Source organism: Ammospiza caudacuta, chromosome 17 (assembly GCF_027887145.1).
Source record: "Ammospiza caudacuta isolate bAmmCau1 chromosome 17, bAmmCau1.pri, whole genome shotgun sequence".
Taxonomy (NCBI): domain Eukaryota; kingdom Metazoa; phylum Chordata; class Aves; order Passeriformes; family Passerellidae; genus Ammospiza; species Ammospiza caudacuta.
In genome coordinates, this window is record NC_080609.1 from 13,061,793 (window position 1) to 13,088,089 (window position 26,297).

At 45.7% G+C, this 26,297-nt stretch overlaps 3 protein-coding genes across 4 annotated transcripts; 1 reads left to right on the plus strand and 2 right to left on the minus strand.

Moving 5' to 3' along the window:
* Positions 1-172: 172 nt before the first annotated feature.
* On the minus strand, positions 173-2,448 carry MRM2 (mitochondrial rRNA methyltransferase 2). Its single transcript, XM_058816272.1, has 3 exons — positions 2,406-2,448; positions 1,515-1,765; positions 173-809 (listed from the first exon to the last, which is right to left on the minus strand). Exons 1-3 carry the CDS (start codon positions 2,441-2,443, stop codon positions 385-387), a joined length of 714 nt encoding a protein of 237 aa, XP_058672255.1. The 5' UTR covers positions 2,444-2,448; the 3' UTR covers positions 173-384.
* Positions 2,449-2,516: 68 nt separating this feature from the next.
* NUDT1 (nudix hydrolase 1) lies at positions 2,517-7,521 on the plus strand. The gene is made up of 4 exons (XM_058816157.1): positions 2,517-2,581; positions 3,170-3,330; positions 6,166-6,311; positions 6,509-7,521. Exons 2-4 carry the CDS (start codon positions 3,179-3,181, stop codon positions 6,679-6,681), a joined length of 471 nt encoding a protein of 156 aa, XP_058672140.1. The 5' UTR covers positions 2,517-2,581; positions 3,170-3,178; the 3' UTR covers positions 6,682-7,521.
* On the minus strand, positions 7,196-25,954 carry SNX8 (sorting nexin 8). Of its 2 annotated transcripts, none has more exons than XM_058815766.1 (11): positions 25,889-25,954; positions 18,182-18,372; positions 17,627-17,744; positions 17,233-17,354; positions 16,795-16,875; positions 15,702-15,862; positions 15,183-15,315; positions 14,013-14,081; positions 13,129-13,278; positions 12,629-12,778; positions 7,196-11,907 (listed from the first exon to the last, which is right to left on the minus strand). In XM_058815766.1, exons 1-11 carry the CDS (start codon positions 25,935-25,937, stop codon positions 11,794-11,796), a joined length of 1,338 nt encoding a protein of 445 aa, XP_058671749.1. In that variant the 5' UTR covers positions 25,938-25,954; the 3' UTR covers positions 7,196-11,793. The 2 variants fall into 2 exon arrangements, with proteins under 2 accessions (XP_058671749.1, XP_058671750.1); XM_058815767.1 differs by lacking the exon at positions 25,889-25,954 and adding an exon at positions 24,876-24,916.
* Positions 25,955-26,297: the final 343 nt, after the last annotated feature.

A 26,297-nucleotide genomic window follows, 5' to 3' on the forward strand; every position in this document is an offset into this window, starting at 1 on the left:
GTTACACACTCTGCATGAGGATGCAGATCCTGATGTGCACAGAAACATTTTCTAAGAGGCACTGAATTGGCTCAAACTCCCCTTTGCTGTTCCCTCATGTTCTAACAATCACCTTTATGGTCAGTCTCATTCATGACATCATGAACCCATTAAAAACTCATATAATCAACATTTTATTTTCATTTCCATTACTCCAGCCCCAGAGGTTGCCTTTCAGATTATTCCTCTCCATTCCTAACCATTTTGTCCACAGTATTTGAAAAGCCTGATGGACTTTAAGAAGAGTAGCAAACTTCCCCAAGGTCTTAATGGTGGGATTTTCCTTGAAACACCCACTAAACTGAGATTTCCAACCAACGTCACAGAATCTGCAGCTCATGACTTTCATTTCCCTCTGTATAGCCTTGCCAAGTAATAAGATTCTGCGGAGTCCTTCCTGCTGGCCTGAGGCTTTATAGTCCTCACATCCTGGAACTGCTCCTTCAGTCTGTTTTGCAGCAGGCGGGCCTCGGATCCATCCCAGAATTTACAGAGCATCGTTCCTTTTGGCTTTAAAATGCTTTGGGCTATATCCAGGAGGCCTAAACACAGCGTGATCAGCTTCTGATGATCCAGCTCTTTAATGCCCGTGGCGTTGGGGGCCATGTCACTCAGGATGACATCTGCCTTCCCCAGGGGAAGCCGGCTCTGGATGGCCCTCAGCGTGCTGGGCTCTGCCATGTCAGTCTCTGACAGGAAAACTGCTCCTTCCAGGGGAGAAATCCGCAGCAGGTCAACGCCAAGCACGAAGCCAGTGGGGACAGCACCATCTGTAAGGATGAATGACACAGGGAACACTCAGACTGGCTGCAAAAAGCTGCACATGCACGAGCTCTGTGCCAGCAGACACAACCCACCCCCTGCCACAGCTGCCTTCTTGTCCCCTGGCAGTTTGCTGGGTGCATCTGGATGGAGGGTTTGCCATAAGCTCATCTGTTCAAGACATAAATTCAGCTACTTTGGATAAACAAGGAGGATTTTTCTTGGTTTTCTGCTGCTCTTACAAGGCTGACAGTCCAGAAATCCTGGATAATGGTGCAGATGGTAACACCTCACTTTGTAAATATCACTTGCTTCACCCATGTAAACAATGCAAAGCAGTTGCTTCCATTTTTTGAGAAGGGAAACAATATTTCAAATAAGCCAAGGTAGTTGCTAAAGGTGACATCAATCTCAGAACTGGATGAAGGATCTTCCCTACAACAGCTAATCAGATCACTAGCACCACATGGTATGTTTTATTTCATAAACAAGTAAATTTCTCTACATGAAGATTTACTAGGCTCATCCCTTCATGTTTTTATCAGTGACTCTGGCACTTGCCAGTAGCCATGTCCCCTCCCCATACTGTTACCATCATAATATTTCCTTGATTTCACAGTATTTTGATTTAGATTCTGTGGTATTTCACAGACCTCTCACATACTTCAAGAGGAGTACCATCCCCATCTTGCCTGCCAAAAAACTGCACTTACCAATACCTAAGGCATTGACCCTCTCTACAGCAACCTGGCTCCAAGCACCAGGTGCTGCTCCACAGTCAAGAACAGAAAATCCTGGACGAAGAACACAGAGCTTGTCATCAATTTCCAGCAACTTGAAGGCACTTCGGCACCGGTACCGCTGCTGCTTCGATGCCTTGACAAAGGGATCCTTCAAGTGCCGCTCCAGCCACCTCTGCTCATTTCCAGTTTTCCTCAGAAACTTCACCGTGGTGTGCAGGCATCTGCGCAGCCAAAGCCAGGAAGAGAGGCAAGTCAACCAGTTAGTACATAACCACCCACTCTGTATTTTAAAAGTCTTTATAGTAATTAATTCCAGTCACTAGAGGCAGCCAGGGAGGATGTGGAGTGTCCATCACGAGACATTCTCAATACAGCTGGATATGTTCCTATGCCACCAGCTTCATTGGGCTAGATGGTCTCCAGAGGTCCCTTCCAACCCAAACCATTCTGTGATTCTAAAAAGAAGCCCCCAAATTTGAGATTTCTGGCACTTTACTTATCAGTTCCTATCACAACAGCAGGGTCAGACTTTGGATGAGGCCTCATGTCCTATCCTGAGCTAAGGGGGGAAAGTGATCCCACTCCCGCTTCTGCTCAGGTGTTTTAAGGACAGGACACAGCAGAGTGACCCCAGCACTCCTGAGCTGCCTCAGTGGGGCCGGTGGCCCCTGTGAGCCCCTCAAAGGAACGGAGGGATGGCCGAGTTCCTGCAAGCCTGGCAGAGCAACCAAGAGGCACGGCCCGCGCAGAACCCAGACCCGCATTAACCCATTCCCGAGGGAATCTCCAGGCACCGGCTCTAGGGCACCCCACCATTCCCCTCGTGGGCGCCGGGATCGCCTCAGCGGCCCCGCCACGCACCTGCCCCCGGCAAGGACAGCTCCGCCCGAGCCCGCCATGGCTGCCTCGGCCCGCCCTGTCCCGCCTCCCCTCACGGCGGCCGCGGGCGGGGCGGCGGCGGCGCGGGAAGAACGGGGACGGGCCGCGGCTGAGGGTGACACCGAGGCGGGCGGGAAAGCCGCGAGTGCGGAGCTGAGGTGCGCGGGGACGGGGATGGGAGTGCAGGGGGGTCAGGGATTGGGATAGGGGTTCAACGATCTGGGGAAGGGGCGCTGGGAGTCAGGGATTCGGGGAGGGGATGTTGAGGGTGATACGGGATTCGGGGAGGGAGTTTAGGAGGAACAAGGATTTAAGGAGAGAGGATCGGAGATTTGGGGAGGGTTTTCTGGGGGCTCAGGGATTCGGGGAAGGGATGTTGAAGGTGCTCAGAGAATCTGGGGGGACAGGGATTTGCAGAGGGGATCGAAGATTTGGGGAAGGGGTGCTGTGAGTCAGGGGTGCTGGGAGAGGGTGTTAAAGATGGTCAGGATTTGGTGGGGCGGGTTTGGGGAAACAAGGATTTGGGAATGGAGGATCAAACTTTGGGAAGGGGGTGCAGAGGTAGCAGGAGAGCGAGGGTCGGCGGGAGCATTAGAGAGGGAGGTATTGGGAGAGGTGCTGGGGGACCAGGCTTTAGGGACCGGGCACTGGGGAGGGCTGCTGGGTGTTCGGGGCTCTGTGCACCCCCGGGTCCCCTCGGAAGGGACCGGGAACCCTCGGCACAGCGTGTCCGCCTCGTCCCTCAGCCAGGAGCCATGCACACCTCCAGACTCTTCACCCTCGTCCTGGTGGTGCAGCCGTCCCGCGTCCTGCTGGGCATGAAGAAGCGCGGGTTCGGCGCCGGGCTGTGGAACGGCTTCGGGGGGAAGGTGCAGCCCGGGGAGAGCATCGAGGAGGCTGCCCGCAGGTGAGGGCCGGGCCGGTGCCACGGGGACAGGTATGGGGGCACAGGGGGACGTGTTGGACCATCGGCTGTGGGCTGCAGGCGGAGCTACCGCGGCTCATCTGGTCAGTGACACCCTCGTGTTACCCACCAGTGCAGTCATGGCCCAGCTCTGAACACCTGCTCCACAGGTGATGAGGGATCATCCACATGTACAGAGAAACAGGATTGTTTCTCTGCACAGGAGAAACAATCATCACCTTTGTCACCTGCATATCTTAAACTTATCCAGTTTGTGAGCAGCTAGAACTTCCTGTGTCCTCCCTGGATCTGATCTAAACTGAGAATGAGTCTGAGTGGTGGATAGAGGTTCTTGCAATCTTCAGAGAGGTACAGGATTTAATTTTGACTATATAGCAGAATTACAGCTAATTAAATTTAAATAATTACCCTAGCTGCTTATTATTTGATCATATGGTGTGACATTTTTAAGTGCTAATGCTGAGTTGCGCAATTGAATTTCATCAGTAAAAAGGCAGAGTGTAATTTCTGAACCCTTCAGTACTGATTTCTTGTAGTTCTTTCATCTATCTGGTCATTAAAATGAAGTAGCAAATCACAGCTAAATTGCTAAATTCCTCTAAAAATTAGGTACCTTGTCCTTTACATGAATGTTGCTGATACAAAGCTGTGCTTTGCCATCTCCTCAGTTTCTGATAACGTGCCCAAAGCTGCCCTTGCACCTGCAGGAAGATCAGTCATGGTGTGCTCAGCTGGTTCCCAACAGCTTCTGCCCTCAACAGCCTCCCCAGCTGTGCCAGCACAACTGCCCAGGCTCTGTGGTGAGCTGGGCCCAGGGACAGCAGGGTCCCTGTGCAGATGTGCTCCCAGCAGCCCTAACGTACCTGACATCTCATTGTGGCTTTTCATGTAATTTATCATCTCTGAGTGGAGGGAGGGACACAAGTTTTGTCACTTAACATTTGCTAGACTTACCTGCAACTGGCTATGAGGTAAATCTAATGCTTTAATGTAGCATTTGATTTCCTTGGTGTGTTTACCTGTGCTGGCTCCAAGTTTGACACCAAAACCTCTGCTCATACAAGATGTCAAGTGCTAAAATTTTCCTCAATTCAAATGCAGTGTGCCAGAGCACAGCCAGCACCTGCTGCTGGGGACTGTCCCCACCCCTTCAGCTGCAGTTTCCTCCAGAATGACACAGCCAGTTCCTGCTGAGGTCAGCTGGGCAGGAGGCTGTCCCCAGGGCCAGGAGCAGCTGGACACAGTGGTCACCTTGCTGAGTGGTGCAGTGCTGCCTCAGGGCACAGCTCTGCTGCAGGAAGCACCACACACTCCAAATCAAACTTCCCTTGTGCCACTTCCACTCTGCACTGCCAGTTGAGGTCTGAGGTTGTGGTTCCACGTTGCTCTGTCTCAGCTGGGTTGGCAGAGGCAGCAGGTGGGAAGTCTCAGCACAGGTAGTTAGTTAAATATTAACCCAAAACATGAACAAAAGTTCCCAGAAGATTTCCATCTTCTGCTGTGTACAGCACATTCCCATGAGCACATGGGCAGGTCCTCAGTGGCACATCTGGTAAGGGGAGCATTTAGTGAATGAGTTATTTATAGTTTGCCACCTGTAATGTTTCCACTTGCTACAGACAGAGCCAAGCAGCTGATGGATAAATTGCCTGGAGAACTGTAGCAATGTTGTGCTTTGTTGTTCAATTATCAGTGCCTGTAAAAGGAGGCTTTTAGAGTCATTGCTGGAAAACTGCTTCTATTTTAGACATAGATAGCTTCTCAGAAGATAAACTAAAATTAGCCAAGACATTAATTTCAAGTATTATTTTGAAAGATGGGATCCATGAAACCAATGCCAAAGAAAGCTGGAGCCTTAAAATCATTTCCATTACATTTTAAAATTGTTGTTCCTGCCAAATAGGCAACTATGTTAATTATTAACTATAACTAAAGATACACAGTTTCAGAGTATTCCTTATTTTTGTACATTATAAAACCACGACTAACTTCAAGCCGTGCTGCTTCTTTTACAGTGAGGTAAAATAAAAAAAGCTCTGAGCACAGAGCATAAAGAGAGGAAATAATTGAATGTGCTTCAAGTAGCTGTGCATGGTGGTGTGTGGAAAAGAGCTGGCACAGCTCTCCAAGTGCTCTTAAAAGTCTTCCCTTTTGGCCCCTGGTTATGCTCAATGTGCTCCCAAGGAGCAGAAGGGCAGAGTTTGCACAAGTGCTTTGTGAGTTTTACACTGCATTTGAATGGGAACCAGAATTCTCAACCTCCTGTGTGCAAATGGTGTGATGGAGTGTGTAATTTAACTAAGCTTGTTTGCTTTAGAAGTAGCTGATTGTGTAGCAGGTATAGATGTTCTTTCTGGTGTTCATGACCTGCTTCTCCACAATTCTAAAAGGTTCAGCTTGAAGCTGGCAAAGCTTTTTGCCTGTCTAAATGACGTGTATCTTGGAGTTCTGAAGCCACACCCAGCCACAGTCAGATGACTTCACATCCCCACTTCTCCCTTACCTCAGAGAAGAGCTGCATGTTGCAAGGACTAAATTCTACTAAATGATCCATGTTCCTGAATCTTCCCCTTCCAACACTGAGTGTTTTCCTGCCAGGCTCAGGAGCCTGGAATAACACACAATCCCACCTGGCCTGGCTCCACTGTGGTGGTGTAGCCTCGTGGCTTGGTGCAGGTCAGAGCCCTGCTCTGTTGTACTATAAGAGCTTTCACCTTTGGTTCACTGGAAGGCTTTTAAATGTGTGAGTAAAGCTAATAACTGCATTTTTGTCCTCCCAATGCTCAGTTTCATGTAAGAAGCCTTTTTCTTGTGCAGGGAGCTCCTGGAGGAGAGTGGACTGACTGTGGACACCTTGCAGAAGATGGGTCAGATCACATTTGAATTTGTGGGCAACTCTGAACTCATGGACGTTCACATTTTCCGAGCAGATCACTTCCATGGAGAGCCAACAGAAAGTGAGGGTAGGTGGCTGGTCTGGGGAAAGAAGGAGGTGCATGCTCTTGCCCTTAGGAAAAGGAGAACTATTCACACTAAAATGCCTCCCAGAAGGAAGGCAGCTGGGCTGGAGAGGGAAGCTGCTCGTTGACCAATATTCAGCGTAGGCAGCAAAAATCCACGAGCATGTCCCACGCAGAGTTCTTTTGTTTTGTGCCACCAGAAATGAGGCCCCAGTGGTTTCAGCTGGACGAGGTGCCCTTCCATCGCATGTGGCCTGATGACAGCTACTGGTTTCCCCTGGTGCTTCAGAGAAAGTTGTTTCGTGGCTATTTTAAGTTCCAAGGACAAGACACCATCCTGGAGCACAGCCTGAAAGAAGTGGAGGAAGTTTAAGAAAGCAGAAGCATTCAGCCCACATGCTACTGCCCACATTGGGCCACAGCATCCTGAGTGTGACTTATGAGGGTCGCGTTGCTCAGCTCGCCAGAACACAAGACTTGTTTTCCAGGTCACTGCAAAGTAAGGGGGTTTCTTAGAGCAGAAATAAAAGTAACAAGATTTTCCATGCTGTGAAGTCCCTGGCTTTGGTGGTTATGTGATCACAGCTATTAAAAAATAAATGTTAACCCTTTTTAGTGGCTTAAGTTTTTCCCTTATGGGTAGATTGTTTTATTATTATTATTATTATTATTATTAAAAATACTTTTTTAGTAAAAGCATGTGTTGTTCTGTTATAAGGATGCTGTGAAAGCCTTTTGAAAAATTCAAACCAAGATTTCTTCAGGATCATCCAGCTGAAGGCAGTGTGAGGTTATGGGAGTTAACAAAGCACAAGCCAGAGGCAGATGTATAGTCCTGTCTCAGCCCAGCTTTCACTGTTACTGTGAAAGTCAAACTATTTGAGCATTTCAGGTAAAAATATACTGAATAAATTCAACTTCCAGCTAGTTCTTGTTGCAAAGTGCCATCCCCTAGGGCTGCAGGCTTTGTCCCAGGGCAGGTGACTGCTCAGCACTGATGTCAGCCCAACCCAGCATGGTGGTCAGCACAAGTTTGATCCAATCATGCCAGAAATAACACATCACATATGTAACTTCTTACACAAGTTGGTTTTTTTTTTTCCTTTTTTCAAACACTTTTACAGACATGTAACACTTACAGATAGAATCTTGGAATGTCATGTAGGATCTGTAAACATTTCCAGTCTACCAGCTGTAGTAATAGTTCTTTAATTCCTGCATTTGAATAAAGTGCTTCATACATAAGGCTATTTGAGCAAAGCAAAGATACAGGATATTCCAGGCAGGCAAAATTCACACCCTCTGAACTATGCTTGTTTCTTGTCTCCTTCCAGCAGTTTTGAAAAATTTATACCACGCAAAACATCCTTCTTAATCTGCTCAGCAAGCCACAGCTCAGACTTAGGAGGATGAATTAACACCTTCAAACCTTACTTTTCCTTTTGTGCTGCACACTTATTTACAGAGTAAATAGAGATACCCACCTTTGCTTCTGACCTGGCAGTGAGGGTTCCTGGCTGCTCTAACAGAGAGAATGGCTTGGGGCAAATAGAATAAGCACAAAAGGACAAGCAGCTTTTACAGAGTTGGACCTTACTGCATGGTAGGAAAGGGCATGACTGGCAGCCAATACCTGTTAAATACCTTGGTTTATTTCCTGATGGAAACCGTAAATTGTTGGGTGAGAGACAGCACGTGACAATCGCACAGAATTACTTTCTGTTCCTCCAGGAGTTTGGGTAGGAAAAGAACAAGCATGGCTCAAGCTTGCACTTGTTATCCTGTCTGCAGTCAGGTGAGTCCTTTCAGGAAGGTGCTTTCCCCAACCCTGATTTTTAGCTCATGTCAAAGAGCTGGGATGGTACTGCTCTTTTAAGTAAGTTCTGTCCCCAGATGGTGATCTTTGTGTTTCAATAAACAGCACAAACAGAAGAGTGTAAATTAGCCTGTTACAATTCCAGGAATTACACCCTTGCATGGTTAAAGGAGAGTTAAAAGCACTGGAATGTAGCAAGGCACCGTTGAACCTGTTACAACTGAGGAGGAGCAACTTGCCAGGAAGATGGAAGGAGAGGGAAAGGAGGATACAAGATTTAAGGTACTGTAAATAGTTTTGAGCCTTTCAACAGGATACTGACAAAAAGCCTGTGTATTCCCACTTCACAGCTGGAAGTGGAGAAGCCCTCAGGAGTGACAAAACTCAGAGCCCTTTTCAGAGAACAATTTTCAGGCAGCCTTTCAAGGTCTCAGGTGTTTGCTACCCTGGTAGCTCCAGCACTGCTCTGACAGAACTGCAGGCTTTTCTACCATCACTCCTTTGAGCACATCAAAGTCCCCTGACCTCAAGCACACACAGAAAAGCTTCCATTCACAAAAGCACATTAACACTTTGGCACTGCATCTTACAGGAGCATCAGATCTCAGACAGGCAGCACACACTCCTCAATTAGTCTGGCTTGATTAGTGTTTACTGCAGAAGGCAGGAACATGGAGGTAACCACAACTGTTTTCCCCACATTGGCTAGGACAGACAGACAGCTTGATGGATCCTTGAGTCCCTGCTGCTTCCCTCTGGAGGAAGGAAGCTGTGCTTGATGCTGCCCTCCAAGTCTGACAGATCCATAAACTGAACAAAATGAAAACAGTAAGGAAATCCCTCACACACTGAGGTAAACAAACAGTGCTATTTGCACACTGACCAGTCTCCCAGAAGAAAGGTTTGCAAACTAAGGGTTGTATGAAATAGTGTCTGCATGTGTTTAGGAATGAAACAAACTTGACAGTCCAGTATGAAATAAATTCTGAAAGTGCCAGCAGCTGGATCAGCTTTGGGAATACTGGGCCTCAGTTCTCAAATACCTGGTGAACAGAGTAAAACCAAAACAAGAAAAGCCCATCCCCAAAACTCTCCTCAAAGACACAAGGGCTGACAATGGAGGAAGGGGATATTTCTCAAAACAAGGTCATTTCAGTTTCTTTATAGGTCCTGTGGTGTGTCTATTATTGTTACAGTCTCTGCACTAGGACTGTACAATTTGTGCTTGAAGGCAAACAGGAAAGAGGAATTAGTCTAAAGCCCTAATGTCATTTTGATGTTTGCTTTTTGGGGGGTTGTTTTTTGATTTTAAATCAAGTTCAAAATTGTAATGTTTTTCTAAGAGTGAGAAGTGCGAGATTCCATTCAGGTTAGTCCTTTGCAAGCACTCCTACAGAACACTGCCCAGTCAAACAAGTAACTTATGAGACCCATCATAAATTATCAGATCTTGCCCCAAAACATACAGTATTTTCTCAATTTCACTGTTCATCACATCAGGCAAACCAGTGAGGGAGGATGGGTGCTGAGACTAAGCCAGCCATAACCAGCCAGCACCTTCTGATAATGTGAAGAGCATGGAAAAGTCTGGTAACACTTTCCACACTTGAACCACAAACCATCTTTCTAATCAAGACAAGGTCAAGCAGAAAAAACCTGTTGTACCATGCCTGAGATTATATCTTCGCTGTACCTGGACTGTAGAAACATTTCCCTCCCCTGACAGTTTGCTCCAGTTTGTGAGCAGAATTTCTTCTGCATCACTTAGGAAATCTCCAGGAGAGAATCAAATCTGTCACAGCCATTTGCAGTTCATCTATCTCACTGGACAAGGCCCATGTGCAGGAGGAAAGTGAGTTAACATTTGAATTGTTGGAAAAAGCTCTTTAATGCAATCTGTGCAAGGTTGGCTACACGCTGCTTAAGGCCCAGCACTCAAGGAATTCACCCATAGCAGTGTATTTACTCCATGTTGAGGAGTGTGAGTAATGGTTATTCAGTCTCCTAAAACTGGGCAAATAACTTTTCTTGCTCCTAGCTGAAGAAACTAATCCAGAATTTCCATCTGGGCTAGGAAGAGTTTCATGTTGCACTGAAATTTCTAAAAAAAAAAAAAAAATCAAATCAAAAAAGCTTTTGTGATTGGAGGATTTAAATATACTTCCTGGTAATGGGGAAGTTCCCCAGTGGGAAAATACTGTAATGATTCTGATTAACAGCACGCACTCATCCTTGTTCATGTGCTTCCTTTTTTACCCATTCGAGGAAAATGCTAAGAAGCCAAGTCACAAATTCCCCTTTGGGAGCTATTTTGGCCCCAGAGAAGTCAGGTTCAGGGAGTCCTGTTCACACAGAGCTTTGCTGCAGACGTTTGCAGTTTGATTAACAGTTTCTCTGGAGGATGTGCACATTTCCCCTGAGGTAACATGACTTACATGTTCTCCCCCTTTGCCTCCCAAGGCAAAGCCACTGGAGATGCAAAGTGGGGAGTGTTTAGTCCCTTTATCACAGCCGCAAACCATTCTGAAAACCCCATTACCAAGGGCTGTGGTGTTTTTAGAGATGAGAACTTTCACTTAATCATCTACTCTCCTTCTCTCCTTCACAAACAAACATACTGCAATGCTGCCCACAGCCAGGAAGAAAGACAGTAACATCCTGATAATACTGAATTTTTGCAAATGAACTTTATCAGCACTGTGTTCCAGCCTGCTGGTGCAGCAGGATACTTCTGATATTACACCAAAGAAAACACCAGCCTTTGGGTCAGCAGCTCTCCAACAGATCTGAGCAGCTACTCACCAGATGGAGGTCAGAACCTCCAGAAGAAATAAACAAGCTACCTTGTAGCTGTTCCACTCCTGTAGTACAAGTGATTTACAATTAAGGAATGTTTTAGTCAATTATTTTCTCGTTTATGCCAGGCAAACTCCTCTGAGTTCCTGAACCCAGCTGTCTTTGGCCCCAAACTGAAAAATATGAGCAAGTCCCCAGAGTTCCCTTCAGCCATGAAGGGAAACAAACTGACAAGAGAGTCCATCCAGCACCATCAGGAAAATCCCTGTCACAGAGCAGCACTGACCCCTGCCCAGCTGGGTTACAAAATCCAACCACTTCATTCATTTTGTGCTAAGGTCTAGCAGTTAAGAAATCAAATCCAGACACCTACAACAGGATGGGGGATGGCTTTCAGCTTTCCTCATCCACACACGTCCCTAACACAGGCCCTCCAAGGCATAAAAAGCAATTTATCTCCACTACAAGCAAGTGCTTCGGCTATCCTGTTCATCTCAGCACTTGAGAGACGTGCAGAGATGTGTCAGCACAGCTGCAGATAAACACCACTGGAGGACTGTTAGTACAAGATGCAGAGGCCCCAGCAACAAACCCTGCAGCACTCGCTGTGCCAGGCCCTGTCCCAACCCCATGAGGAGTGTCTGCAGGAGAATGAACATCAGCTCTGCCCCTGGGCATTGCAAAATTACAAAATTGTCTCTATATCCATTATGTTCTGCCCCACATCCAGTCTGTCTAAATCAGAGAGCAGCTCAAAGCAGCAATATTAAAAAAAAAAATAATAAAAATAGCTGTTTTGGAGGATTCATTGGAGGTAGAGGTCCCACCCCTTCGTTGATTGCCCTTCTTGCTCCGTGTGGGATGCTTGGAACGTTAATTGGAAAAGAAGTTTCCCTCTGGAGGTGACAGTGGTGGAGTTGGCATACTGCTGGATCCCACAAAAAGGCAGCTCAACTTTGGCTTCAATTCATTCCAAACTTTACTCATCTGTGAGTGGAGAAGGAGAGAGAGCAGACATGACCACACAGCAGGTAACAGTCTCCCCACATGGAAATTTAGCAGCAGTCTCAGACATACAGAGACAACAAATTTGCTGAAGTATTTTCAGGAAGTTCACTACACCCAGAATGTTCCTGTCAGACCAGTGCAGTTCCATGAACATTGTCCTGAGCCTGTATGGAAGGGAGATTTCCCTTCATCATATTCCTTCACTGAAAGGATGGAAGGGAGCTGAAGGAGAAAAGACTTTTCTAATATAACCGAAGCAAGAAAGTTTGTATATGGGGAATATTAAAGGGTTTAACAAAAAGGAGTTTTCTAAGTTTTAGAGCAAAACCTGGAAAGTTTTCTTGTCATACAATATGTTGTGTAGCTCAGCAAAAAACCATATTAATCTAACAAACACACATCACTCATTACAGAGTAGAGACTGAATGGTTGGGTCTTTTTCCACTACTCACAGGGTAGAGCCAGATACAGATGAGAGAAGCAAAGAAGAAAAAAAAATTGCTGCAAGAAGATACCATCTTTTTAGAGGGGTTAGAGGCCAACCCTGATCCTCACCCCAAACTGGAAAAACCTCAGGGAACTTCCTAAGCTATGAGAGAACCCAACTGCACAGGTGATTAGAGGATGGAGCCAATGGGTGAAAACAAATCCAATCAAATTCTCATTCATATTTTGAGAAAAAGGAGAGTCTAGAACTCACCTCTTTGTGACCCTGAATCTGGGAGTTGACAAAGGCCCCCAAAATGTGAGATGTGAGAGGCAGGTAGATGTGGATGAGCTGTGTCTCCTGATGCAGGCAGTACAGGGAGAAGTAATTCCGCAGCTCCATGGTTATGATGGCGTTTTCTTGCTGAAAGAAGAGGAACTCTGTGACCAGGAAGAGGATGGGGAAAAGGAGAAACAGGAGAAAACAGCATTCCTCCCCATACCAGCAATTCAAACACATACCAAAACCCTAAAAAGGCAGTTCTGAACCCATTTGACACAGCAGGAATTGCCCTTCCCATCATGCAGACTGATGCTTCCCACAGCTCCTGCGAATTATGTGCTACCAACACATTTTCCACGTGGCACAGTGGGTAGCACGGATTTCCCAAAGCACAGGCTACCCTCTCAATCCAAAAACTGTCTGCAAATGTGACTGAGTTCCAGAGCAGCACCATCAGAGCCCAGTCCCACCCTTTGCTCTGCCTGCCCTACCTCCACAATCCGAGACTCCAGCTGCTCCACCGATTCTGGCTCTTTGTTCTGCACAGTGGCACTCATCATCTGCTTCTTCATCATGCTGTACTTGTGCAAGGCTCGCTGGTGCTTGTGCAATACCCCCTTCTCGTGCCTCTCACACAGGTCCTTTATGGGAAAAGAAAACAGCAGTGGGGCCAGGAGTCAGCAAACACACAGCCAAGTAAATCAGGAGCACACACGTGTGGTCACACTTTGTGTCATTTCTACGCTGCAGATTTTTGCTCCTTTGTTTTCAAGAGGGTCAAAAAATGCCAGCAGCTAAGAATTTAAGAAACAAAACTGCTTGAACCCAGACCATTGAGCTTAAGAGGCAACCTGGAGCATCACTTCTGCCAACATTTTGGATCTTATCAGGCCTCTTTTCTGACCTTCTCAGTATTAAGTGCTGGCAATTAATTAAAGTGCTGGCTCAAGTCCTTCAAATTCAGTCCTGGCCTGGGAATGTCAGGAGAGGCTGCCACATACAGCTGAAAAAATCCTTTCATTCATAACTGAACTCATGTCTCCATGAGCAAATCAGCAACAATCTAGTTCACTCCTTTGACTCAAAAGCAGCCAAATCTAAAACCAAGAAGTTAGCTGATCCATGCAGTTTAACCAGCCATATTTTTAAATTCCTCACAGAGTTTGCTCTTTGGCAAGTTCTCATCATCAGATGAGCTATCAGGAAGGCTACAGAGCTCCTTGTGGCCAAGAGCCACTCCCCTGCCTCTGCCAGATGCCCAGTTTGCCTCTGAACTGGCCTCACAGACAGTTTTCCATCCAGTTGGCGTTACACCCTCTAAAGAGCACAAACTTGCTCTAAACAACTTTCTTGTTGGCAGAACAGCAGAGCTCACTTTATAGGACTGGAGTAAATCCAGGAAAAGGTTCAACTTCTCCACCACATCATTCTCTTCCTGTTTACCCTAGAAAACAAGAAAAAAGTACATTTTACGTCAGCCTGGCATCACAGCCCTTCACACCCCCCCACACCACGCAGGCTCTCACTGCTCTCTCCAGGGCACATCAGAGCTTACACAACTGCATCAAAAATCTCTCCAATGGCACTGGGGTGTTTAGTCTTCAGTGTGCAGAACAAAGACCTGACTGAGGCAGGAACAGCTTTTCCAACTGACTGATCATTAGAACAAGAGCAGTTGGTTTCACAGGCCTGCGTGTCAGTCCTTTCAGCACACTCTGCCTGGAATTCCCTGCTCTTGCAGATTCCTCCAATCTTTCATCTTCCCTTCCTACAAAATAGCTAATCCATTAAAACTCTGAATACCTGCTTGTTCTCCATAACAGTTCATGCATCAGAAGGCAGAGATGAGACAGAGACCAAGACAAATTTTACTGCCAGTTTTTTTTATTTTATAGAATATTCTTTTCTTCCTGTATCAATAGAGCTCTCTGGAGCATAAACTCCAGAGAAAGAGACCTGGCCTGACTGATCTACAAAAGCACACTGACTGTTTTAACACAATGAGATGAAGAGCACTGAAGACAAAACTATTACTTTTCCTTCCCAGAGTGTCGTGTTCTCACGTCACTCTGACAGTCATTACCACACTGTGCACTTAGACTGGAATGTGATGCTTCTGTCTGAATGATTCTCATGTAATGTTTAAGTACATGAATTAAAGTACTGAAAATTTGATTCAGAAGTAAGTTATTCTGGGTTCTCTGTAGCAGATTAATAAAATGGAACACGGCACTTTTGGACAGCTCACCCTAATAGTGAGTTTAATGTGTGCAGTAACCATTTAAAATTAAGAAAGAAAGCAGGTTTTTTCTTCCTTTCCCTTACCTGTTACATTTTTTCCCATTTAGACACAGTCCAGGTATTTCACACAAGCTTGAACAAGCAGGCTGTTAGTTGAGGATGTGAGTTTGGACTGCAATCTCCCTCTTAACTCTTGAAGAGCTTATGCTCACAGAGCTCATGATTCAAGATAAAATTCAGGGCAGCAGTGTACTTCATTCATGTTACAAAAAGGAGAAAAAAAGGACAAAAGTAAAGGACTCACCTGCTGCACAGCCTTATCTGCCAGAAGTGCAAATTCAACAGACAGACCCTTCAAGGCTTGTTTGAGAGTCCCCCATGTGTTGTTATTCAAAGCAGCCCAGGAAGGAAGGGGAGTAGTGTCTGAGCCCAAAGCACTGGAAGGAGAAAAGCAATGGTCACATCTAGGAGACAAATTCCACTGAGCAGATAAAGTTATTTGCAGAGAGCAGTTTCAAATCTGCCTAAATAGCTCACAGTGCTGAGCTACTCCTGTCCTATCTCAAATGCAGAGTTAACTGTGTACATACTGGGGAGAGAGACAGTAACACAAGTACCTGAATGCAAAGGTATTTCTGTTTTCATTCCTCACTCTATAAAATGCAGCTTTATTGAAAGGCGTGTATTTCCTTCTTTTATAGAAGGAAAATTGATTATGTCCTACAGCATGCATTAAAACACCCATTTTTACCAGACCATTTGCAACAGTTTTGAGTTCTAAACCAACATCAGAAACCAGCAAACCCTGTTGCTCCAAACCTACCTGAGCTCCTTCCCAAATATGAGGAGGTCAGAGGCGTTGTCGATGGCGCGGGAAGCGATTCTCTCTGCGCGGTCCCGGAGCTTATAGAAGCTGTTATAAATATTTCTGATCAGCTCCCTGCTGGCAGCAAACTGCGCCTGAATGTCAGCTGGGAGGAAGTCCTGAAGGAGTACAGAGGGATTACTGGTGGGTAAATCAGAGGCACAGCACAGTCTGCAGACAGGGACAGGCTTCCCTCCTGCGCTCACACTCTCCCTCTGTGCTCTAACAATTCTGCAGAGTTCAGTTTCCCATTTAGGTGTCCAAGACACATGTCACACAAACAGCCCTAATTTTCACAGGCAGAAAGAGGTTCATATACCCAGCATAGACAGAGTTGGCAAAATATGCAATTCTTCTATGTAGTTAAAAGAACATTTGTGAGGTTTCAAGCTCACAAGTTCTGATCTGATCCTACTGGTAACTCCCAGCCCAGTAAAGTCAAGCACAAACTGAAAGATCAGCTTTTTTTTGACCAGTTTATCACTGGTAAAAGCCTGAATTAAGCTCCAGTTGCAAAACCTTCTGCAAGCACTGCAGGAACCTGAACAACAACTTGCTTTGAAATTGCTCAATGAACACAGTGGATGTGTACTTAAAACTTGTCATAGCAGTAATCACTGGGATAAACAGATATATGGAGAATTTATAACTAGCTTTTCCATAACAGTCCAAATTGCTCTCCCACAGGGAGAGAACAAGACAGAATGAGGGCATGAGCACAAGGGAAAGACATCAATCTAGACATTACCTTTTAAATTGTGCAATTTGTGCATTTGTTTGTTATGCAAGTACAAGTAATTACAGAGAAATGAGTTCTGAGCAGGATTCATTGTTTAATCTATATCATATTCATGAGCCAGAATTTAGCTAGAAATATCAAGAGTCAAAAGTTTATTTGATCTTTTCAATAAAATTACAAGTCCTTCAAACTCTAGAAACAAATATCTCCTACTTAAGGTGTTCATCACTGCACAAATGCCATAACTGAAGCACCAGGAGAAGAAAGCCATTTAAACCAGAACAACATGTTGCAAGAAATTCATATACATACCTTGGCTTGGGTAGCTAATCTGCAAGTCACAAATTCATCTCCTACTCCCTGGACCAATTCCCTTAGCTTATTCTGTACATCCTGGAGAAAATATAGAATCAAATGAGCATGAAGGAACTATGAAAAAACACAGGCAGTTCATGCAGGTCTCAGATATATTGCAGCAGCAAGGCACAACTCAGCAGATACAGTTTTACCCAGGTTAGATTTAATTTAAGGAAAAGCATAATCTCTGCCTAAGAACAGTCATAATTTTCAAAATACTACACTCCTGGCACTGAGTGAAATTACCTTCCACTTTCCACTGCGGAAACACCTACTGAGAGAAAATTCTCTTCCTCCCAGGGAGCAAAGCCATGCAGGTTAACAGCAATCCTGAACGCTGTGGCAGTTACAGCAAGACTTGCAAGCTCAGGACTATTGCTAACAAACACTCACTGAGCCACTGAAGGACAGGAAGAGTTTCAAGAGCACATCTTCTGAGAAGGGGGGGTGTCGAGCCACCAGGTTTATGAACCGCTTCAGCGCTCTCCTCCTCGACTCGATGAACTCACGATCAGCTGCGGGAAGAAACATGAAATTTCAGTTAATGTCCCTCACGTGGCAGCTCAGAAAGAAAAAAGAAAGCACTGCAGCAAAAACTAAAGACTGGATACCTATAGTCTGTCAGCTCCCAAAACCAGACCTTTCAGACTGACCACCCAAACAAATACTCTCAAAGTTGTCTGAGGCGAGCAGAACCCAAGACTTTCAATCTTTTAAACATTTCTTTTCAACACTATCACACTTGCAGCATGAAGCAAACCCCCTGCAGCCCAAAGTGCAGGTTTACCTCCCAGCACCCTCTTTGGGGGCAGTGCAGGCACCATGCGGTACGGGAACTTGTGCAGCAGCATCTCATGGAACACCACAAAGTCATTGTATCTTCTGTACACCGAGCACTTGAATCTCTGCAATTAACCAATTAACCAGGGGGGATAAATCAATGCACAGCTTACACAGCAGCACCTCAACAATTTTTTTTTTTTTTTTTTTTTTTTTTGCACTGTAAATACAATTTCAGTTTGAAATGCCCAGCTACCTACACCAGTTTCTTACAAAACCGTTCTGTTTCCATTGTCACACACCTGCTCTGGTACAGAGCTCAGGTTTTCAAGCAAGTGAACTTGCAGACCATCCTTCACAGCTCAGTTAGATGGTGCAATCTGCAGAGGCCCAAGTCAACAAGGCCCAGTGCTACTACATTAAATATCAGCCCACATAACTGGTCTGCTTAAAACCAGCATCACCCAGCACACCTAAATCACTCAGGACTTTGCCAGCAGAAACTGCACAGACATTTTTAGGAGGATACATTCTCAGCAAGCCCAAAGTTTGTTCACATTACCTTGCTGGAAACCTCATACTCCACATGTTTCAGAAAAAGGCCCTTCTTCTCAGGTATAAGCTCCACCTGCACACTGTCCTTGCTCAAGAGCTCTTGTAGGGTGTGGGAAAGCAGCAGTGGATTTCCCTGGGGCGTCTGCATTAGAAACTGTTCCGCTTCCCTTGGTTCATTTATTGGAGGCTTTGCCAAATCTACAAGACAAAAAGGGAAAAAACAGTAGACCTGATAAGATATAGTAAAAGAAGTAGCCTTAAAATATTCTGTTCCTTTGCTTGGTGCTGCCAGAGTGGTGCAACACCACCAGAAGCCCAGCCAGGCCACTCCCCTGGGAGGTTATGCTGCTTCTCACACGTTCACATCATGAGTACCTCCCTGCTCACAACAGCCAGGGGCACCACCAATTATATCGAGTCACAGAGACATCTCCACTAAGCAAAGGATCACAGGCCAAATTCGTTCTGTGAATCAGCTAAGAGGCCTGCATTTCCTGTCTGTCCAGCTCCCACCACAGCAGGATCTGCCAAAATGAACGAAACCCTTGCTCAGCACTTCTGGATCCTGCCTAGAACAACTCATGGAAGGAAAGAAAAATGTGTCCTTTTACCACGCTGAAGAAATTTAATCCATTAATTTTGCACATCATTACAAAGGAAGGAGACACTTCATTTGACATAATTTTATTAACTCTATGACAGTGTGCTACAGAGAGTGTGAATTACAATAATTGACTATGTCAACATACTTAAGTTCCAAAGCAGAGGGAAAAGGTTCCTAATAAGGGCTCCCAACCCAACAATTCTTCAGTCACAGCAAGTGGCAAAATCTTTCAAATTTACCTATTGTCTTCCATTGCTTGTAGCTAGAAAACAAACAGCTTTTGACAGCAAATTTGGCCATAACTGGGCAGCTTTGGACAGTGACTGACTCTCAGATGCAGAAGTGAAAGAAGATGGCTCTTAAGAATGTGGCCCCAGAGGACAAATGACATCAAAGAAAGGGCAAAGCTGATGACTCAGAGTGTTCTCTTATCAAGTGCCTGACTGCAGCCTGTTATCTCACCCTGACTTCATAACTGCATCTATTATGTGACTGTAAACTAAGCTTACATTGTTTTTCAAAGCCCTCCTTTCTTTTCTACCCATTCCACACATAGGGAATAGTGTGAAAAATGAGGGTACAACCCTGGGCTCTGTCCACTCCATGCCTGAGTTCTGTTCTCCAGCCTGGAGCAGCTGGGTTGCTGCCTCTCTGTAAGAGGCACACTGTGAACAAGCTCTTTCATAAAGCAAGTCAAGTCCATGATGAAAGGTACCTAAAAAGCCAGGTAGGATTCATTACCCCTTCCTTGCCATGGTGCAGAAGTTCTTAAATAGATCTGCAATTTTGAGAACACAGTAACACCACAGAAGCAAGAAGCATTTCTTTCAGCTTCGATACATAGTTCAAAAAGTTGTTAACTGGGTAACAGATTAACTCAAGGAAGATAAGAAGTCATAGCCTTGACTTGAAAGCCCTGACCTCCTCCTGATAAGGATTTCCTACCTGCTCCTTCATGTGCCCTAGGCCCTGATAAACAGGGAAAACGAGCAATCTTTAATTCTTTAGATTTATCACTTCATAACAGACACTTGGCTATTTGTTCCCATAAAATGACTTTATGAAACCAAACCAAATCCAGGACAAATGACCTTATCCCACATGCCTCATCAGGCTTCAGATTCCTGCTAATGTGACTCAGAGAAGCAAGTCTTAACACCTCTGCCTTAATAGACATATCAGCTGCTAACCCCACCTATGGAGCAGCTCCTAAAGATTTCCAGCTACCTGCCAGAAATCTGCAGTAAAATAATATAAACTAATTCAGTGTTGATCGATGATTTGCTGGATGAAGTGATAACACCTGTAGAGCACAAGGCATCCTGGATTTCCAGAGCAGCAGCTCTCTGGGTGCCCACCCTGGTGATTTTTGGGTTTAACTGCTCAAGACACACCAGTGAAATGCAACACAGGACAGCAGATGTTGTTACTCCTCCAATGCACGCACACACACCTCCCTCCAGAGAATTCCAGAGCCTTCTGTGATGCTCAGCCACTGGCTGATGTTGCAGAGGCCTCCCCCAAAGGGGGCTACTCAAAATGCACCCCAAATAATCCCCCAAGCAGTGCCAATCTGTGCTAACACAGCATCTCCTCCCGCCTATTGAGTCACTGTCTCTGCTTCCCATCCTTCTGCTGGACATCAACAGCACAAATCAGTGCCTGAACTGGGCTCAGCATTGTCTGGTAAACTCCTGAAACCCCACAGGCAAGAGACAGGAATGAGGAGAAAAGATGTATAGGGTGAACCATGAAACCATCAGTGTTTGATCTTTAAGTCCCAGAACAAAAGTGATGCTGAGGACTCTGCAGTTCCTTACAGGTCTGAACCCATTACCCAGCAGACAGCACAGAGTGATGCCCCACCAGGCAAGAATCCACAGTCCTTTGTCAATTCAGCCATGTTGCCCTTTTCTTGGTAATTTCTCCCCAGTTTTTATCAAATTATTCTCTAAAAATCACCTACAGGACATGTCCTCTCTTTATCAGCAGTTCACACTCTTGGCTCTCCCTGAAATATTCTGCAGCTTCTTTACATCTCAACCTTGTCTAAATGTGTGAAATCACACAAACCAGACAACCATGCAAACAAGTTTGAATAATTACCGTTTAATTAATAACCTCAGCATGCCTGGTATCAACAAGACAGAGTGAATCTACAAACACCCACAAACACAGCTCTGAGAACACAGTAAAATGACTTGGGAACAGCTGTGAACCTGCTTTAGGAAATGCTTATCATGGCATTAACACCAGCCCTACAGAGCAATATGTACTGGAGCTATTCTTCAGCCCATTTTTCATTCTGCTTGCTAAGGAGCCAATTTGGGAACAGCCTCAAGAGCCCCGGCCAGGAATGGTGGATAATAGTGGGAACTCATTGGTATGAGCTCCTGTGTTCAGGCACTAAAAGGATTTACATGCATTGTACCAGAACACTTAAAACTTCCCATCACGCACCCTCTGCTGCAGAACAGCTAATTTTGAAAGCATTCCCTTTGCTTTCAGCAGATCATTATCTGGTAAAGTTTATATAGAGACAGGAGCAAGTGGATACAGAAATGAGGTATGGAATGGTTCCCCTGGAACACTGGGAAGCAGACAAAATAAAAAATCAGCTTTTTCCTACAAGCCAGGCTTTTGCTACAGCAGATTCTCAATCTGTTGTCAACAAGGTATCAGGAAGTGGCCTGATACAATTGAAAACAAGTTGATATAAAAGTTAAAAATAATACGTACAAACATACATATGCAAACAAGACAACAAGATAACAAGAACTAAAAGTCTGAAGAAGCATTCAAAGCATGGCCTAGTTTTTGTTTGGTTGTAAAAGAAAACAGCTACAGCTATGAAAACACTAAAACACTGCATAATACTTTTTTTTTTTTTTTCAGCAAGTCAGATAGCCTTTGGACTGAAGGGAGTTGAGAAACTTACCCAGAGAAAAACTGCAATAGAAAATTTCTCTAGTTCATGCTTTAGTTCGTGCTCAACATTCATTACTCCACTGATACAACTGGGCAGCAATCTGCCTTCCATGGAGTTAGCAGTTTCCTCCACCCAAATTTCCAAAATCATGCATTTATGAAAGCCAGAGCAAAATTCCAAGTTCCTGCATAGCTGCACAGAGTTTTCATATGTGAGAAGGCACATCCAGGGCTGGAAGCACAGGTGGGAAATCACAGCATTGATCTCCCTTCCCTGTTAAAGCTCTGTCAATCAAATTTGGAGGCCTTATCTTCATTTTACAGATGGCTGATGCTACCAACTCCTTATTACACCAGGCAATAATCAGATAAATTTATCAGACATGCTTAAGTAGATGGTGACACAGAATTACTTATTATATTAGTAGCATTTTTACTAGAAGGAGAAAGGAGCCTGTAAGGAAGCAAAACCTTCAGGAAAAGCAGCTCAGATCTCTCCTCCATCATCACAGGCCACAGCTGTGCAGAGCAGAGGGATCCAACCCACAGGAAATATGAAAACTGACTGGTTTTGTGCACAGATACCTCAGATTCTTCCCTGGAAAAAGTGAGGACTCCACTACCAACTCCTGGGCCAGGAATTACAAAGCAGCAATGTAAATATCATTCATCAGCATTTCCCTTTCCTTTCTGTCTTCTCATGAGAAGCCCCAGGAATTATGGAAATGCCTCTCCCCCTTATCATGTCAAAAACATTCCTCCATAATTCCAGAATCCAGCATCCACATCAGCCTCCCTGAAAGCTGGCACAGATTTCAACTACAAATTCAAACAGATTCCCATCCTAGTTCTCGTTTTTTTAAAATATTACATAATTTGAAATCCCCTAAAAAAAAAAAAAAAAACAAACAACATAAGTACACCAAAAAAAAGCAAACAAAACTTTTTTCCTATTAAAGGCTTTACGTATTTTTTTGAAACAACTGCGCACAACTTGTTTGGGTTGTTTTGAACCACGCAATTCTTATTTCAAAAGCAGAAAAGCAAAAGAATCAGAATTAAGAATTAACAAAAGAATTAAGAAAGCTAAGTGCTGCACAGCTGTGTGTTCAACACGGAAAGCAGGTCTGCATTTCTTACTGGGTACAAGAAAAGTTATCATATTTAGCTTCACTCTAATTAAGAGTCTCCTTTCTCCTTCCCAACAATTCCCATGTAAATACAAGCTACCCACAATGTCAAAACAAGATAAAATAGCACACACTCTCATAAAATTAGATGCTGGAAACAGGCTCCAACATTTTGTTTTTCTCCTTTAAAAAAACCAAAACACCACTACCACAGATGCCAAGTATGTACTCTGCACTAGTTACTCTGGGTTTTCTGGGTTTTTTTCCTTTGGTTAGGTTTTCCTATTTCCCCTTTTTTTTTTTTTTTTGGTGTTGCAGGTAGTTTGGTTTTTGTTTGGGAAGGGGTTTTTGGTGTTTTTTTCCAAGTAAGTTTAACATAGTTACTCAGCACTTGGTGCTGCTAAAGATGAAACAGAGAAGTTATGCCTCAACTCAAAAATAGATGAGACTACCTAAGCTTTACTTAGTAATACTTAAAAAGCACCTGAATTTCTGCAGTCCCCTGCTGCTTCTCAAACTACAACAATCCCATACTCCAGCAGAAAAAAAAAAAAACCCCAACACCAACTTGCCACACAGATTTACTGTGTGTAAAGAACTAACCTTAAGCCTCTTGCCCTGTCAGATCATCAACTGATTCATCCGACTCCCCAGGTCTGGGGATCCAAGGGACACATTCCATTCACAAGCCAGCCGTGAGCCACAGCCCCCAGCTGCAGCAAGCACAACAAAGTGAGATGCAGCTACTTTGAAGAAATAACAGGATTAGCAGAGAAAAATCCAACGAGGAATGTGCCCTAAGATTACAGGGACGAAAAGTCAAATGCTCGCTAGGGCTGGTTCCCAGCAGCTCAGTGGATGACTGCTAAGCTATCGTTTTTCAAAAGAGGTTGGAAGTGTAAGAATTCACACCCAAAAATGTAACCCAGCACGCAATAACCCAAACAACTACTCTGGGAAACTTACACAAGGACGTTTTAGCCTGACTACAAAACTGGCAAGTTTCCACATCCAACCATCCTTATACAGGTCAAGAATATCCCATGAAAATAAATATATTATCTTTGTTTTGCTTCTCATTTTCCTTACATGTTTCTCACCCTCCTGATTATGCTTGATGTTAATATTTAAGCATTAAAAATAGCATTGCCACTCCAGACCCTACAGGATCCCAATGGTCTTTTCACACATTTTATAGTTAAACAAGCTCATTCTTATCCCAAATCCTCTTGAAAAGCAATTATTAAAGCTCTCCTCCTGTTGTATCAATTCCATATGCCTGCAACTGGTAAATTTTTCTCCCTCAACCTGCACCAACCCATAAAACTTGAAGACTGTGGGGGAAATCATGTGCAAATTATATTGTCTGTAACCTGTACAGCCTCCCACAGTTAAAGGTTTACATCAGAAGAAAAGGAGACACCTCGCTCCCTACACAGCCAACACCTGCATTACCTCCCTGCAATCATTGCAAAACAGACTCACATGGAAGTAAAAGCAAAAGGAAAAAAAAAAGTCAATAAAAGCCACTCTGCAGAATTGACTTTACAAGCTGGACATTATCCTTTTTTCTTTTCTCTTCGATTGTATTAAAGTAAAGTACTTCTACTTTTAGTACTGCTAAATCCAAACCACAGCATTTGTATGCGCCCTCAAAGGGGAGCATCAGTGATACCTATCAGGACTCTCATTACTGTGTATATTTCACTGACAAGCTGCTGGTCTCCAAAAACAATTACATGTGGGTGTGAAACTTCAAAGATCTCTGAACCTGCATCATGATGCTAAAAATAAAAAACACATTGCTGCATTCACAGCATTATTTTTCTTTAGCCAAAATCATTATGTACCCTCTGTCAGTGTTCATCATAAACTCTGTGCCAAAGAAAACCAGGTTTTCTAAAGAAGGCTGAGTAGGTCAGAAAGGTACAGAAGCACCACCACCAGAAGTTAATCAGTTCAAGAATACTCTACTTGGAGACAACTGTTTTATCTCTATAAGGCTCCTGAAGCAGATGGTAAATCCATAACAGACATACCTGAGCAAGCTCTCTCTTTGGTACAGTAGGACATTTTTTCCACAAAGGCTGCTGTTCAATATGTTACATCAGTCCTGGACAGAAATATTCCAAAATAATTTATTTATAAGCATTATCTGCATCGGGAGCATCACAGGCCTATCAAGAGCAAACTCACAGTGGGTTCTAAATGCAATCAACCAAACCTTTTTTCTATGCATTAAGCTTACCTACTCGTTTTCTTTCCAAACTGAGCAAAAAATAGCATGGACAGAGCAGGTACAAAAGTTCAACGACTTCAAAGAGAACTTCTAAAAGTTTCCTTCAGTTTAACTGCTAAAGGAGTCTAACACGTTATTCCCTCAATTCTCCCAGGAGCTCCCTCCTTCTCTCATTTCGCAACAAGCGCTGGCAGTATCTGGCTATGAGTTTCTCCATCCCAGCCCCAGCTGCACGCTGCTGGAACCCCAGCGCTGGGAGCCGGCGCTTTCTCCGCGGGCTGTGCCGGCTCGAGCGGGGGCTCCGGGACCGTCCGAGCCGCTGTCCCGCTGCGGGAGGGTCCAAAGTGCCCGGAGCCGCTGGGCGGGCACGGAATAAACTCGGTGCGGCACGGAGGGAGCGCTCGGCCGCGTCAGTGCCCGCGGGAGAACTTCGGGACCGCGCCCAGCCCCGCACAGGGAGCGGAGCGCCTGCGGCAGAACCGGGGCGGCACCGGGCAGGTAACCCCGGCGGCCCGGGCGTTACCTGCTCCTTCCCCGCTCCTCGGCACCCTCGGGACCCCCACGGCCCCGGAGGGCAGCGCTGAGCCCGGCCGTGAGCAGCCACCGGGCGGGCCGGGGCCAGCGGGGTCCGGCTGCCCCGGGAGGAGAGGGGAAGGCGGCGGCGCTTCCCCGCAGCTTTTCTGCTTCCCGACGGCTCATTTGCGTCCCCGCAGCCCCGACCCCGCCGCGGGGACGCGTCCGCTCCCGGGCGGGCAGCGCAGGGCGGGCGCGGCTGCACCGAGGGGCGGCCCCGGCACCCGCATCCCCCCGTACCTGCGGCCGTGCCCGCGGGCGGCTCTCCGTCCATCGCGGCCGCGGTCATGTGAGGCCGGGGCGGCCGCCCTCCCCTTCCTCCGCAGCGCCCGCCTGTCAGCGCGGGCGGGGCGGGCGGGCAGAGCCGCCTCCCGCGGGGCCGGGGGCGAGGGGCGCGGGGGGCGCGGTGCGGCGGCTCCGCCCGGCCCGGCTGCGGCTCCGGCTCCAGAACTGCGGGGCTGTGTCACATTGCAGCGGGGCTGTGTCACATTGCAGCGGGGCTGTGTCACATTGCAGCGGGGCTGCGGCCCCGGGGCTCCGGACACGCTCCGGCGGGGCAGCGAACCGGCCCCGCCGCTGCCGGGAGCGCTGCGAGCGCCGCTGAAGCGCTTCGGGATTAGTAACGCATCTCACAAGGATCTTACGGCGT